Genomic DNA, 15,926 nt, shown 5'->3' with positions numbered 1-15,926 from the left:
TCCACAAAAGGTTTCAGATTTATTAATTGTTGAAAGTTGAATAACATAACAATTTTATCATACATAGCTACCGACTTGAATGGTGTGGTATAGAAAAGCCAAAATCATGATTACATAATGTAAAAAAATAACAATACCTACCTACAATAGATAGGTAAATAAGTATAATTGCCATCCTCATGGCCACTACGTCGGTAGTGTGCTGGTATAATTATCGATAAACAATAATGATTGTCTAATATTGCAATAAGGTATCCTACGACGTACATACTTAGTCCACATTTCTGTAGCGACCTGAATACTGCACTTGTGACGCGGGTTCGATTCCCGCATTCAGAGGCAAATATTCGTGTTATGGAAATATGTAACTAATTTGTTTTTGTTATTTGAAAATACCTAATACTTATTACCTAGGCTGTAAATTATATAAAGTTGTCAAGTACCATCGTTGTCGTGAAAAAGTAGAAAATTCCCTGCATACCGTAAGGCCAAATGTATCGAAACACTAGCTTCCGCCAGCGGCTTCGCCCGCGTGGTGTGTTGATAAAAAGTAGCCTATGTGTTAATCCAGGGTATCACCTATCTACATACCAAATTTCAATCAAATCGGTCCAGCCGTTTTTGCGTGATTGAATAACAAACATACATCCATACATTCTCACAAACTTTCACATTTATAATATAAGTAGGATTATAAATTATTTTCCACCATATTTGTTACATAAATAATTTGCAAATACCTAAATAGTTTATATTTCTGATGTACAGTTAACGGTGCTTGTTTCAGAAGTTAGGTACCTATTGAAGACTAAATTACAAAGAAACATCATTTTAAAAAGAAAAACGTTAAGGCTTAGGTATAGATAGTTCAACTCAGATTTGCGCGCGGCCCTATGTGTGCGTCGGCTTGTAAATATACAACTTTCATTCGTGTGACAGTGACGTCGTCCGAGCATGACGTGTTCTCATCGCTTTTTGTTATGGGTACAGTCGTTTACGAAAATGTCTAGTTCTTCACGGAGAAAATGTTTTAAGGAGTCAGGTAGCGTTTCAAAAAAATGAAACAACATTCAAAGCTTTTTATTATTACATTTTACAGTTTATCATTATTTTTCTCATACGGCTTTTCAAATTGACATTGACAGTATCTAAGAAATAAATGAAATGAAATATCTAAGATGAATTAAATACTCCTTACATATTTTCTAGCTCGGGGTACGCGGACAATAAATAAATGTGTGGACTAAGAATGTAAAAGACCTATAATTTAGTATAATAATGGAAACAAAATGTGTGGGGAATTTTAAAAAATTATATTGCTTCGCATAATGTCGACCAAAATAAGACGGAAATAATGAAACTCATAAATGAACGTTTAAGTCAAATTGATGAAGGGATGTTGGGTAATACTTGTGCACATGTACAAAAGAAAAAAGAAGAATACTATAGACATTTTGACATGGAGTCAGATTTTATAATTAACATTGGTGAAAGTAGCGAATCCGAAAATTCATCATTTGATTTTTCAAGTAGCGATACAGAATCATTATAAATAAATAAACTAAATTACGTAATAACTGTACTTTAAACAGCCGTATACAACCCCTAGATAACTGTATTTGTACCCGACTGTACCTCTTGTCACGCACACAAAGTCACTGTATATGTACAAGGGTTACCCACACATAGGGCCGCGCGCACGACTGAGTTGAACTTACTATACCTATATAACGCTGAAGGTTGCTACAGATAATATACCTTATTTGCAACCAGATGCAGATTGGTGTGTAAATTATTTTATGAATTACATCATCAAATGACGTTAGTTCTAAAAAGATATGAGTCAATTCGGAAGACAGGTATTTAACAAAGTTCAAAACTACAGTGGAGTTTGGTTACAGTGGAGTTTGGTTAACTACAGGATTTGTTGTAATACATAGAGCGATTTGTTAGACTATTGATCATCTGAAATGTGGCAGATTATAATAGTTTACATATTTTTTGCTTGAATAAATGCATAACTAAACGCTATAGGTACACAAGTACGGGAAAAAAAGTTGTTTGAAATAATAAGTTCATGTTCACACACCTCTGACTAAACCAAATAAATGTATGCGTGACGTGATAAAGTAGGAATGCTGACGATACGACGCACCTCTGATGCGTGATATTAAATCGTATAAAAATCTACAGTGGGTACAGTAAGTGCCCATAAAGCCTTTAAATTATAGCTTTATTTACTTAAGCAGGGAAAGCCTGTATTTACTGAAAGGTGGGGCATAGGCCGACCATATTTCGGGCTATTTTTATGACTTCAGTGGGTTGTCGATGTGATCAGTTTCAATTTCGTATGGCTTTTTAGGATTAAATTATATTGATTAATTACCACTATTGGCAAGTACCAATGCAACTTTTCTAAGTTTGTATGTACTTTCTAAGTATATCTTAGACACCAATGGCTGATATAAAGGTGAAGGAAAACATCTTGAGGAAACCTGGACTATAAAGTCTGTAATCACCAACCCGCATTGAGCAAGCGTGGTGATTAATGCTCAATCCTTCTCCATGTGAGAGGAGGCCTGTGCCCAGCAGTGGGACGATAAAAAGGCTGTAACAGTAACAATTAAAAAAAGATAAAATTAATATTTTCTGTAAAGTCAAGGAAGCCATTTTTTGGGACCTATTTTCGCAAAATGTAAACAAATAAACTCGGCTTCTCTCTCAAAAGTTATGGTAGGTACAACTCAGGGTAGTGAAACACCTAGATAAATAATACGTTTATCCACAATCCTGTATAAGAACAGACTTAATTAACTTTTGCATTAACAACTTCAGCACTGAAGCAAAAAGTTTTGTAATAAAGAACTCATGAAAAACTTCATCGGAAAAGTTTCACCGTTCGAGTACCAAAGTGCTCTATGAATCCCGAAACACACTTGAAGAGAAAATGCGGTGGAAAGTCTACATAGGTACAGCACATATGTACATTATATTCTACCTAAAATACTGCAGCTTTAGCTATCTCTATAGCTGCCCTGGACATTGTTAATTTTACTATCTTCCGCCCGCGTACAGTTCGGTTATATCGCGTTTCCAAGGGAATTTTTCAAAAGGCCGATATAAAAACTATCCTATGTTCTTTCTCAACGTCAACTCTATCTCTGTACCAAATTTTATTAAAATCAGTTCTGTGGTTTAGATGTGAAAGCGTAACAGACAGACAGACAGAGTTACTTTTGCATTTATAATATAAGTAGGGATACTGGTAGGGAAAAAACTATTATAAACAAACTGCTTGAATTAGTTTCACACCTACCCATATCTTTTTTTCAGCAGTTATCATCCTTTTCTCAGCTATGTTGGGATCGGCTTCCAGTCTTACCAAATGCAGCTAAGTATTTTTCTTGCTGCGACTTCCCAAACTCAGTTACCCTGGCAACACGGTAAGCCTTCATAATACTGGTTATCGAACATTTTACCTGTTTTCACCTGTCTACGCCAATTAAATTACCTCAATGTTTATTTACGTCGCCAATCAATGGCTTCCAATTAAAGCGAAAGGGATCGCTCGGACAGATATAAAGTGCTACTTGAAATAAGCGTCAAGTTCAAAGAGTGACGTCAGATCCGGTCAAGGTTACCCGGATTTCAGTATTGGGAATAGTACTACGATTTCAGGGTTAGTCTTACTTATGTAACGGTTGAAACGTCTAAAAATAGACTATGAAAGGTGATTAAATTATTATAATATTGATTGTTTGTTAGGGTTCCGTACCCAAAGGGTAAAACGGGGACCCTATTGTTTTCGCTCCTCCGTCCGACCGTCTGGCACCAGGCTGTATCTCATGAATCGTGATAGTTAGAGAGTTTAAATTTTCACAGATGATGTATTTTTGTTGCCGCTGTAACAACAAATACTGAAAACTAGAATTAAATAAATATTTTGGGGGGCTCCCATACCACAAACGTAATTATTTTGCTCATTTTATAAATAATGGTACACTCGCACTTGGCCGGTTTTTTTTTTAATGTAAGTATGGTTTTCAGTAGACATGTCTTTGATAGCCTATCTACTGAAGGCGGTTAATGTTATTATTAGATGTAAGCAAGTAAGTATGAGGTAAAATTCCAGTGTTATGTCTGGCTGATTGGACAATTCATGTAAATCTAAGTTTATTTTTGATTTTCGTTCCTCTAGTTCTTTTTTCCGAGACCCAGACTCCAGAGATCTTTTATTTTAAAATGAAGGCTTTTCCATCGAAGGACATGCAAGAAAAGCTTATCTATGCCTTGATTATTTATATTAAGATAGGTTTACCTGTTAGGTAGGTACTGAGTCACAATTTCCTACAAAAGTCAATAAGATCTGAAAACAATCCTTTATGTGTATTTATAGTTTTTTATTGCGTTTTCCCGCGTCCCGGGGAAACTTCGTCGAAATTAGTCCTGGGGCAGTCCCAGCAGTGAAATAATTTTTCATTTCGATTCAGCAGTTTCTGAGTTTTTAGAGTAGATAAGAACAAACAAATTGTTCCTCTTTATAACATTAGTTGAAGGTCCTTTTATTAGTGGTCTAGTTAACCCAATAACTGTGGCAGTCGTTAACAGGTATTTTCAGTCGGCAAGTTAATTCGCAAACTAAACAGTAGCGTCCAGTCGACTGTCTACTACGTCACTCGTCTGTGAAACTTTAGTGGCTTTTATAGGTTACGACTGCGATACGACATTCTATCTCAAGGAGAAGAGATCAAGGTGGTAATGGCAGCGATCAAAATCATATTCAAGACGATATCATCATCATCATCATCTCAGCCATAGGACGTCCACTGCTGAACATAGGACTCCCCCTTAGATCTCCGCAGATACCTGTTGGAGGCGACCTGCATCCAGCTTCTTCCGGCGTCCTTTATAAGGTCGTCTGTCCACCTCGTTGGTGGACGTCTTACGCTGCGCTTGCTAGTCCGTGGTCTCCACTCCAGCACTTTTCGACCCCATCGGCCATCTGCTCTGCGAGCAAGACGATATAACGTGATATAACTTGAAAAAGTGGCCACTGTGAAATGTGATCTGACAGAGAAGTATGAAAGGTAAAAAATTAATTGTAATAAGGACAGGATAATGATGATGATGGGTCCAAAATTGTTATATGAAGCTAGTGTTAGGCCGTTGTCACTCGCAGATTTTTATTTTTCTAAAACTTATACAAAAACCATTGAGTCCAATTTCGTCTGAAAATCAGTATACCACTATCATCTCTAGATCTGTTTAAATACCAATAGTATTTAAAATCAATTGCCAGGAATTAACATCAATCTTTGGTACAATTTGTTAATTACCTACAATTGTTAAGGACCTCATGTTGTTTATGTAATCATTGAACTTGGAATATTATCCTAGTACCAGAATTCAACACAGGCAAACTTTTATGTAGTTGACCAAACAACCTGTTATCTCGCTACACTAATAAATCATACCCGATCGTACAGTCGTGTCGTATCATATAAAAGCCACTTAATAGTACCCCCACTGTATCGTCGGTCGGGAGGTCGGTCAGTCAGTCGCAGGCCATCTGCGGAACACTACACTATTACGTGAGTACCTACATTATATTATTAAATTAACGCACGAAATAATAATAACAACGAACTCTTATTGGCCATTTCCTATTGCAAAAAAAAGTCAGTATTTTTTAAATGTAGAATTTGTTGAAATAGATTTAAAATCGACAGTGTTTTGTTTTTTTTTTCATTTTTGTTATGTTGTGTATTTGTGTTCGAAAATTTTTGTTATTGTTGTTATTTTAAATTGTTTGACGGTTCGGTAAAGGATGTTTTAAGTTAGTGTGAAGTTGTAGAAATAATTATGTACAAGTTTAACATTTTCGTGAAGGCACTTATTTTCGTGAAAACAAATAGTTTTGGAAGTTGTTAGTGATATATTTATCGGTTCATTTCTGTTAGGTGAATATGCAAAATAAACGAGTTAGGTACCTAGTTTAAGATGACATATGTATTACCTAATCATTATATATCTGGGTACAAAATAATAAGACTGAAAGTAAACTTAATGAAGAAATGTTTAAAAACTATTGCATCATAATTTTTTTAAATTCCGTTCTAAACTCGTATTTCATTAGTATAGGTAGTCAGAAAGTCTGACAACCGTCTTACCAGGGGGTATTGGGTTGCCCGGGTAACTGGGTTGAGGAGGTCAGATAGGCAGTCGCTTCTTGACTAACACTGGTACTCAGCTGCATTCGGTTTGACTGGAAGCCGACGCCAACATAGTTGGGAAAACGGTCGGGAGATGATGAACGAACTTCAAAAAAAGGAGGAGCTTCTCAATTTGTCGGTGTTTTTTATGTCATATGTGTAAAAGATTTTGAAAGTTCAGTAACTTAACTACGTAAAGTTAATCTCTAATCAGCTGTAGGTATCAGGTGATGTCACTTAGGTACCTATGTGGGTAGATTGAATTCTAAGCGCATCAGTGCCTGAACCAAATGTACCATTCGTCTCGGTACGACATCTGACGTCATGTTACATATTATGTATGTAAATAACTTAGCGGTATTTTGTCATAGAAATGTTATTTAACTTTTGTTTATTTTTCTTGTAAAACACTGGTACTCAGCTACATCCGGTCAGACTGGAAGCCGACCCCAACATAGTTGGGAAAAAGGCTCGGAGGATGATAATGATGTTTATTTTTCTTGTATCTAAGTATATTATTCATATACCCAGCTGTTCTCTGCGGTTACATTCGCATCCCGAGGGAACTTATCGCACCCGGATAAAAGTGTCCTTAAGTATCGCTAAATGGACCGATTAAAAAAAAACTAAAAAATTGTTATACCTATCTAACAAAGAATTTTTGTAACCGATTAGATTTTAAAATATTAAGATTTTTTGAAACCTCGTTAGATGTAACAATTTCTATAACCAATTAGATTAGATTTTTTAGTTTTTTTTTTAATCAGTTTGAAATACCGATTTAAATCGGTTAAAAAAATCTTATTATATCTAACAAGATTTAAATCGTGAAAAATCTGTCAGATCTTGTCAGATATAACAAGAATTTTGTAACCGATGATTTAAATCGGTCCAATAGTCCTTGAGATAAGCGCATTCACACAAATCAACTCTTCTACTGGATAATATCAGCAATAGACTTTTAGACTTTCTTTGACAGTGGAGTTTTAAAAATTGGTGGACCAATGCGAAAGTCCTACTAATCTTACGGGTTGTCTTTTGGAATCGATTTGTCTAATTACCTTTGAACTGAACTGTTACAGTTACAGCCTTTTTATCCTCCCACTGCTGGGCACTTCTCACGGAGAAGGATTGAGCATTAATCACCACGCTTGCTCAATGCGGGTTGGTGATTTCAGACTATATAGTCCAGGTTTCCTCAAGATGTTTTCCTTCACCTTTTTATCAGCCATTGGTATCTAAGATATACTGAACTTAAAATTAAATAAAATTAAAGTGAACATTATTATTCTGTAGGTAGGTATGTAGCCTAAAGCTAACTGATGACTTAACACAAGAAAGACTTAAAACGTAATATAAAGAGCAACAACCTCTCACAAGTTACGTCACTGATGATCTAATCTTACCTGTAACTGTATTTATTGCTTTTGTATGCTTAACTTCGTATAAACAGACTCATTAGTTAATTAGGCAATACTTATCTAAGCTATTTGGTTCAGTGGACATGACAAAGCACAAGTTTTTTTGAACGTAAGCATTAATAGTAGACAGTTGTTTTAGGCAGGTCGCCTCCAACAGGTATCTGTGGAGATCTAAGGGGGAGGCCTATGTTCAGCAGTGGACGTCCTATGGCTGAGATGATGATGATGATGATGATGAGTTGTTTTAAGAAAACTGATGTTTAATGTTGTCCACGGGCCTTAATCGATACTTCTGCACTAATATGCCTAAAAAAGAGAAAAAATATTTTGTTTGTGTAAGGCTTGGAAACTACTGAACCGATTTAAAAAATTCTTTCACTCTTGGAAAGTTTGTCTCTTCCCGAGTAACATCTATAGGCTATATTTTATCTCGGTAGCAGTCAGTAGATCCTGCGGGACGCGGGTGAAAATGGCTAGTAAGGAAATAAATATCGGGGTACTACAGATACGGTAAGTTAGTATTTTTCGGTAATTATTTATTTATTTTGGTTTCTCTTCCGGCCAAATATATTCCAAAATATTTTCGTAAGCAATTTTCAGAACAAGACTCGGTACTATTCAGGTTTAATCATAATATTTATGCTGTTTTCCGCCCGAACCATGAACCGTCAATAGATTTACTATTGTGTTTGTTAGTCGATGAAATAATAGCGATTTTCCTATGACACCTGTTGTTTAATTATTTAAATTAATATAGTGAGTAGCCCTTACTGTCCTTAGAAAACTTGTGAAAAGGGGTAGTTAACATTGTATGAACTATAGGGAAAGCTAGTTTCTAGTTAGAACATAAATTAGCTAGCAGCCGTACAATCTCCGTCCCGACCTTTATACACTCGCTCTCGCTGTTACTATGTAGGGTAGATACTACTGGACTGGACAATGTAGAACTATTCTTATAGAAGGACAATGATGATATAAGTTCTTATTTCATCTGCTTAGCCTTTTCTCAACTACATTAGGGTTAGTTCCAGTCTAACTGCAGCTGGGTAGGTACCAGTTTTCCACAATGGGTGACTGCCTTCCGACCTTCTCAACCCCGGAAATACCCGGGCATCCCTTTTCCGTCAGTGAGTGTAATTGTCAGACTTTCTGGTCTTGACTACCCGTAACGACAGCCAAAGCTGTTCAAATGACAGCCGAGACATACCAATTTAACTTATCTAACACTAGTGAAACCCACGGGGCGTTCATGTTACCCAGTAAATAGGTGGGTAACTTTAACTGACGTTGATACTCAGCTGGTCCTAGTTAGTCGTAAAACCAATCTGAATATCGTTGGACAAGGGTTGGGAAGTCTCAGCATTTTACCTTCCTCAAGACGTGCTAAGGAAACTTCCTAAAGCCACTACGTTCTAATAAAACTGACATTTATGTTGTCGATGAACTTGGGTCCTAGTGGTCACTGTCCCTTGTCTTCGTAAAAAGAAAATGTACTCATTCAATTACACCACAAAATGCCAAGTAGTCAGAGAATTCACTAGAGTCACCAACACGTCATGGGTCGGAAGAGTGCGTCCGGTTTGTCCAATATATATTTATTGTTTAAATTGTTTTACCGTCGGAGGGGGAAGTATCAGGTTCAGTTGAGACTATTCGGCGCTGTTCGTAGATATGTGTTGAAATAAGACGGACACTCGATATTACAAATATCCTGAATCGTTCAGGATGCCTGACTTCTTATATTTTGATGCCTTCAGACTGAAAGCATAGTCTACTCTCGTCAAATGACAGGTGTTTATGTGAGGTATTGACTCACCACTAGGAAATTCACTGGCAATCAACAGAATCTTTCTAACCTTGATCTATTCAAATGTTAGGTAACTTGTTTTACATACATACATTCATATACACGTGGAAAAAACAGAATCTTTTGAAACAGGAAGCTGGAACTCTCTCGATAGCTAAATAATCTTTTTTTGAGGTGGGAAATCATCAGGTGACCCCTATTACTAACGAGCCTTTTACTAACTACCAAAGTTATTTGCCTTTGGGTACCAGGGCCGCGGTAACTTTTTCTAATAATCCTATACTTAGCACCGGTTTATAACCCTACCTGGATACGGAACTAAGACCCCCATGGCCAGTATTAGCACTTATAAATCATACGCAATCAGTATTTATAGATGTTCATCAGAGTGATCACAAACTCGTCGAGCTAACTGGCGTAATTTCCTGCGCAGGCGCCGGTCGCCGTCGGAAGCAACAGCTTTCTCGCGATTATCTAGATGTCTTCATAAGATTGAATTGTTCACACTTCTGTTTGTGTGTGAACATAGATAGATGAGACACATTATGGGCAATACTGCATTTGTAAAGACATAGTTGCATGATGGTCAAATATTTTTTATTGTAGTTTGATGAGATTTAACTGATCGCTTTTGTCGTAACATGGTTTCCTAGAAGCACTAGCATTTTCTTTCTGAAGTCAGTACCTATTTAATTAAAACAAATGCAGTAGAAAAGTTCGAATACGATAGCAACCGGTACCAAACATTCAAAAAATTTAAAAGACGATCCAAAAAATACAAATAAAAAACTTAAATTCAAAATCCACATTAAATATTGATTCTATTCCGTGTAGATATTATCATAAAATTAAATAATTTATGTAAATAAGTATGTAAAGTTCGTTGAGCAAGTTCAATGGCTGCTGAATTTATTTATTTTCCTTGCCGCATTAGCACCTTTGGCTGCGGATTTATTGCTTCATAAATCTTTATTAGTTTATGTCTAATTCACATAATTATGTGACTTTGTATGATTGTAAAGAAAGCTGATTGTACGCTCAGCTTTTTGGGCGCGTTATTTATTACACATTTAACAATATCATCCTTAAAAATATATGTATTTCACGAATACCAAATTTTGGATCACGAGGAAAGTTTTGTTAAAATTTAAGTCATTATTTCGCAGCAAAAAAGGTGTTTGTAGAAGAAAAAGCCATAATTTTACTCAATTTGCAAACTGCAGGTGGGATGTCCTGTTATAACGGTCTGATAAATAATCCATATATTCTTTATATCATACAAAGAAATTCAAGTTATCCCTTTGTGGGCGACCTCGCAAATGCCTTCACCTTCGCAGCTGACCTCAAATTATTATTTTCACGCAGTGCACGTATTGATACAATGTTGATACCACTGCACTTGACCTACAGTTTCGATACTTTACTTGAAAAGGGAAATTATTATCTGAATGTTTTTCGCTGCTATTAGAACCAACCTTTTTGGACACAATCTAGAAAAAAACATTAGGTGCCATAATCTTGTCTACAGATAAAAAAGTAAATGGTGCTCTATAATTTATGGTGTCTGGTTTCTGACAGTTGTCACCGTTACGTTTGAAGTTTCGATAGCTTTTACAATATTTATAGCGATTTATTTATATTTAATTGTTGCGGAATAGTGAATTATAATATTATTCCATGCTAATATGTGGTGCTTTGACACGAGATCAGGTTTAGCGGGAAACCGTGAGGATTTGTCATGTTTTTGTTGAATAAACGAACTTTTATAGTGTTCTAGGTATGTTTGTTGATATCTTGGTATTTTGAATACTTTAGAGAGAAGAGTTTATCGAATTTTAATGAGGAACTATGGTAAGTTCTAATCTTATATCTTTCTTTTATTTATATCCTTAGCTCATGCATATATCTATCCTCAGTTTTCAACCTAACGTTTTTTTTATGCGATGATAAATAATAAAAATTGATTTGCAGTCACATATTTCACAGCATTAGTGAGACACGATGTTTTATTTCGTTTAACAATTGGCACATAAAATGTGGTTAATAGACGCAGATACAATAGTGCTATTAGCACCGATTACCTTAATAGTTACTTCGTAATATTAGGTAGAGGATTTCATAAAGAAATGATGATTATGTGTAGGTATATTTTATGGCAAGCTTCTGTGAAGTTCTGTGGTAAACATCGAATGATGAATGAGACGTCATACTTACAATTTTATACGAAGTTTGCCAGTTAAAATAGAGGAGATGCGGATAACTTGGCCTATAATTAAATAGCGTAAATTATAAATGCGTTGAGGGGGTAAGATAGGCAGTCGCTCCATTTAAAACACTGATACTCTCTGATCTGCATTTATTTTGACTGGAAGCCAACACAGGACTCCAACAAATGTCTAGGCATATAATACATACCTATTCATGTATGCAAAATTACGAATCGAAGTTAAAGGGAGGTTTCATCTAGTTAGGACAAATATAAACTATGTGTTAACTTGTTAGCGTAACAAGCAAACTCATTATAATAGTCACGATAAACATTGAAAACCCTTTTACGACTTGACAGTACCTAATGTAATCTTCAAAATTAAAATACTTTGAATGGTAGAATTGCAGATACTTACGACTTAATATGACACTGCCCCATTCTTTTTTATTTCCGATTTCTAAACAACTTTGTCGCCGGTATATCTATACACTTGCTTGCGCCTGTGGTTTCACTTGCATCCTCTGGGAACTATTTCTTGCACCCAGATAAAAAGTAGCCTTCACGTAGGTAAGTAGTGTTCCTCGATATATGGGCTCTCTGACACTGAAAGTTTTTAAATCAGTCCAATAGTTCATGAGATTAGCTCGTTCGAAAAATAAACTTTTCTGCATTACAACATTAGAATCGATTTTCCGTTGAAAAACCCTTAGTAAGAATAAGCGATTCACGTTATAAATCGAAAGTATTTAATATTGCAACGTCCACACTGCACTTCGATAGGTATCGGCACATAGCCCGACGTCATGAATTTGTGATAGTTCCAATGGGTGCCATTCTCTTACTTTCACCGGTAAAGTTCAAACGTGTGACATTATTACTGTTGCTTATTAATATTATAACGATAATTATGTAGTATCGTATGTACCAGTACTTTTTTGGTATTTTGGAACGCTTTTTAATTAATAATTGTGAATATTTTAAGTTATTTTTTTTAGTTATTTTCTTCAAAAAAAAAAAAAAGAAAATTTTTTTTTAAGTATTTTCTTGGAATAAATATCGACGAATGAAAGGAAAATACTTACATATACGACTGTCGCTCGATACATTGGGAATTGAAACAATTACCGTAGGTATTTAATTAAATGAACAATATAATTTACAAAAAATCTACTTGAACAAAAGTGGTAACATAATTATTGCACTTACCTACATACCAAGAAACCTTAAAAGTCATATACTTAACTTAAGTTATTGAGGTAAACCTCTAGGAACAGGTCGTCAAGGTACTTTATATCGTACTATAAAAATTATTTACAAGGAAAATGAGATATTTACGTATGTATTGTAATTTTGTATTAGTATGCCATGTGTTGGCTTTGTTATATCAACTATGGAAAATATGTCAATGTATATGTGTTCATTGGGTAGATTTTAGATCTTACGTTATATACAAACGAACTAATTACAAGCACGGGTTTATAAATATGTATCTAGCTTAGCTCTCCCGATTTTACTCTCGCGTTTTAGGAAACTGATTTACGCCCCAAAATAATGTTTTTTAGCTGAAGTTTACAGCCATAGAATTAGTATAAATATCTTTTGTATATAAGTAACTACGTAAACATTTTTTACAGCATAGGTTATAATCATAAGTAGGTGGTATGTTTTACTCTCTTAGGCAATAGATACAAATTAAGACAACAATAAACTAACATACTCAAGCAAGATCTTAGAAGAATCAATAAGTTGGTATACCGATACAAAATGACGTACCCAATACCGACAATATTTAACCAATTTTCAACAATGAGAAGAAGGTTCTGAATTCGACCTCAAATATTAAAAACTTTCAAGAAAATTCCGAACACCATCAACAACCATACCCCATAAACAAACCGTCCTCGTACCGAAATGCATGCTTACATAAACCCGTGTACTTAATATTGATCTATGTGTTATGTGTGTGTGTGTTTGTACATAAGTGTGTGTACATTAGCTGTGAACTGCGGGTGGTAATGCGGCCACGGTCGTTCGTCGTAAGGGTTGTTTTCATACCATTAGTTTTGTGTTTGTTTATTTTATTCGCAAATATATATCTAATAATGTGTGAGCTTATGGACGTTTTAAGGGCCCACTAATGGCTTCTAGGGAGAAAGTAGCCTAATTTAACTAGGAGACTGTCTCGATAAAACTGCATCTGAATAGCGTAGCCATTTTATTTTACTTAGGTAATAAAAAAACAAGTTTACTTTCAGTTGAAATTCGTTTATTATGAGAATGACTTTTGTTTCTGATGCCATGCGATTTCCTATTTAAAGCAATCTGATTTTAATCATGTTTACTTACCTAATTAATTTATAAGTTTTCAGTAGGCACTTAAGTAATTAGAACATCCAGATTTTTCGTGAACGTAGTATTCAAATACCTATGTAGTTGTCAAACTTGCTATATTAACACGCTTATTTATTTGCAAATTATGTACCTATGTAATTAATAAACAATATTCAAATAATAGTTTTTCAAAATATTCAGGTGAATATTCAATAAACCATATTATGTATTTGTTGCATTGTTTATAAGTGAGTAATTTGATTCTTTTTCGATAGGTGCTTCTCTCTGATCTTAAAATTATAATTAGTCCTAAGATCTTAAAATATCTATTGATATGAAAGTAGGCCCTGGATTTTCGCAGAAAATATATTTCTGTTGCCGCTATCACAACCTACTGAAAACCAGCATTACTTTTAGGTACCTAATTCCACTGACTCACCAACAGTCGAACGTCACTATTCGCCGGATAGATACGGCGCCCTTCGTACACCCCCAACTCACACTATACCGGATTATATTCTTAGTAATCGTAATCTTCTTCTATTTCATACACTAATCCTAATCTCCCTCCACAGCACACAGAATGCGTTTGCTTGCCACCCTAGCGGCGGCCACGGTGCTGCAGCTGGCCTGGTGCGCGGAGTACCTCCTACCTGGCTCCGTGGTGCCTCTGCACTACGACCTGAAGTACGCCTTCGACATAGATCCGAACACCAACTTCAGTTTCTATGGCGTCGTTGATATTTTGGTGAGTTTTATTTTTAGAATTATTGATCGTTTTTACAAACATCAATGATTAATAATTTATGTGTTATCCAAAGTGCACCAACAACATAAATGTCAGTTTTCTGAAAAACTACGGTAGTACGGTTTACTATGAATTTTAAAGTTCAATGTTTCAAGAAAACTAATGTTTTAGGAAAAACGGACGTTTAGATATGTTGTCGAAGAAAATGGAAATTCGTGTGTGTGTACACTGTAATAGGATTGTTAAACCGAAAAAAAACTGTCGTTGAACTGTAACTGAAGCTGTAACAAGCAAAAATATAAAAGGACGTTTGCATAATGTCAACATAGTTTCCACACAACATACCTAGTTAGGATAAATCGTGACAAACTAATAAAAATATATTTTTTAAATATTTAATAATGTAAACAGTCAATTAAATCTCAATACATTCAAACATACATATTTACAAGACCAATATTAAAATTCTTGCATAGCCATTAGCAATCTACCTACATATTGCATTCAATTCAAATGTCTTGATAGTTGATACACTTCGGTTCATTTTAATATTGATTGACCTGGTCGAGTTACCTACCGGTCATAAAACTATGATTCTATGAATCATATGCACTTAGGTATACCTGATCATTTATTTATTTATTAGGTACACCAACAGCAATACATACACTGAAGTTATACGACACATTACAAATTACATTACTGGTATATATGTATGTAGCATATATATATGTACATGCATAATTCATAAATCAATTAAAAGTACAAACTGATTATGTTACTTTAGAAAAGATATATAAAAAAAATTTCTTTCGTGTTTAAAGATACATATTTCATATATAAAGATACATATTAAAACTAAGTATCAAAATAGAGGAGAGTCCACTCGTGACCAAAGGGCTGGCCTATACTTCGGTCAAAGGATATGCATTGCCATCCAGCGTGGCAATGCAGCCAGCCTTATGGGCACGATCCCAGCTGACAGCGATGCGGATGAATATTTTGATACTTAGTTTTAATATTTCCCTATAATAAGATCATTTTGTAAAACTCTTGAATAAAACGCTCTAAAAAACAATTGAATCACTTAAGATACATATTTCATATATGTATCTTAAAAAAAGTCTTACTTACGAACGTATTACGTGTATTTTAACAAGAGACCCTAACAAGAGAGACTTTACAAAATTTAATTTAT

The 15,926-nt window shown here is 35.0% G+C and overlaps 1 protein-coding gene across 2 annotated transcripts in view; it reads left to right on the top strand.

Moving 5' to 3' along the window:
* The first annotated feature begins 5,546 nt into the window (after window positions 1-5,546).
* LOC124641888 (aminopeptidase N-like) overlaps window positions 5,547-15,926 on the top strand; it is a 35,624-nt gene continuing 25,244 nt past the window's right edge. For both annotated transcript variants that reach the window (XM_047180139.1, XM_047180140.1), the window contains exons 1-2: window positions 5,547-5,591; window positions 14,556-14,728. In XM_047180139.1, coding sequence (XP_047036095.1) covers window positions 14,564-14,728 — 165 coding nt within the window. In that variant the 5' untranslated portion in view covers window positions 5,547-5,591; window positions 14,556-14,563. The remainder of the gene's footprint in view (window positions 5,592-14,555; window positions 14,729-15,926) is intronic.

This window comes from Helicoverpa zea, chromosome 23, assembly GCF_022581195.2.
Source record: "Helicoverpa zea isolate HzStark_Cry1AcR chromosome 23, ilHelZeax1.1, whole genome shotgun sequence".
NCBI classification, from domain to species: domain Eukaryota; kingdom Metazoa; phylum Arthropoda; class Insecta; order Lepidoptera; family Noctuidae; genus Helicoverpa; species Helicoverpa zea.
Note: the sequence above shows the minus strand (reverse complement) of the source record. Positions and strands in the feature narration are given on the sequence as shown.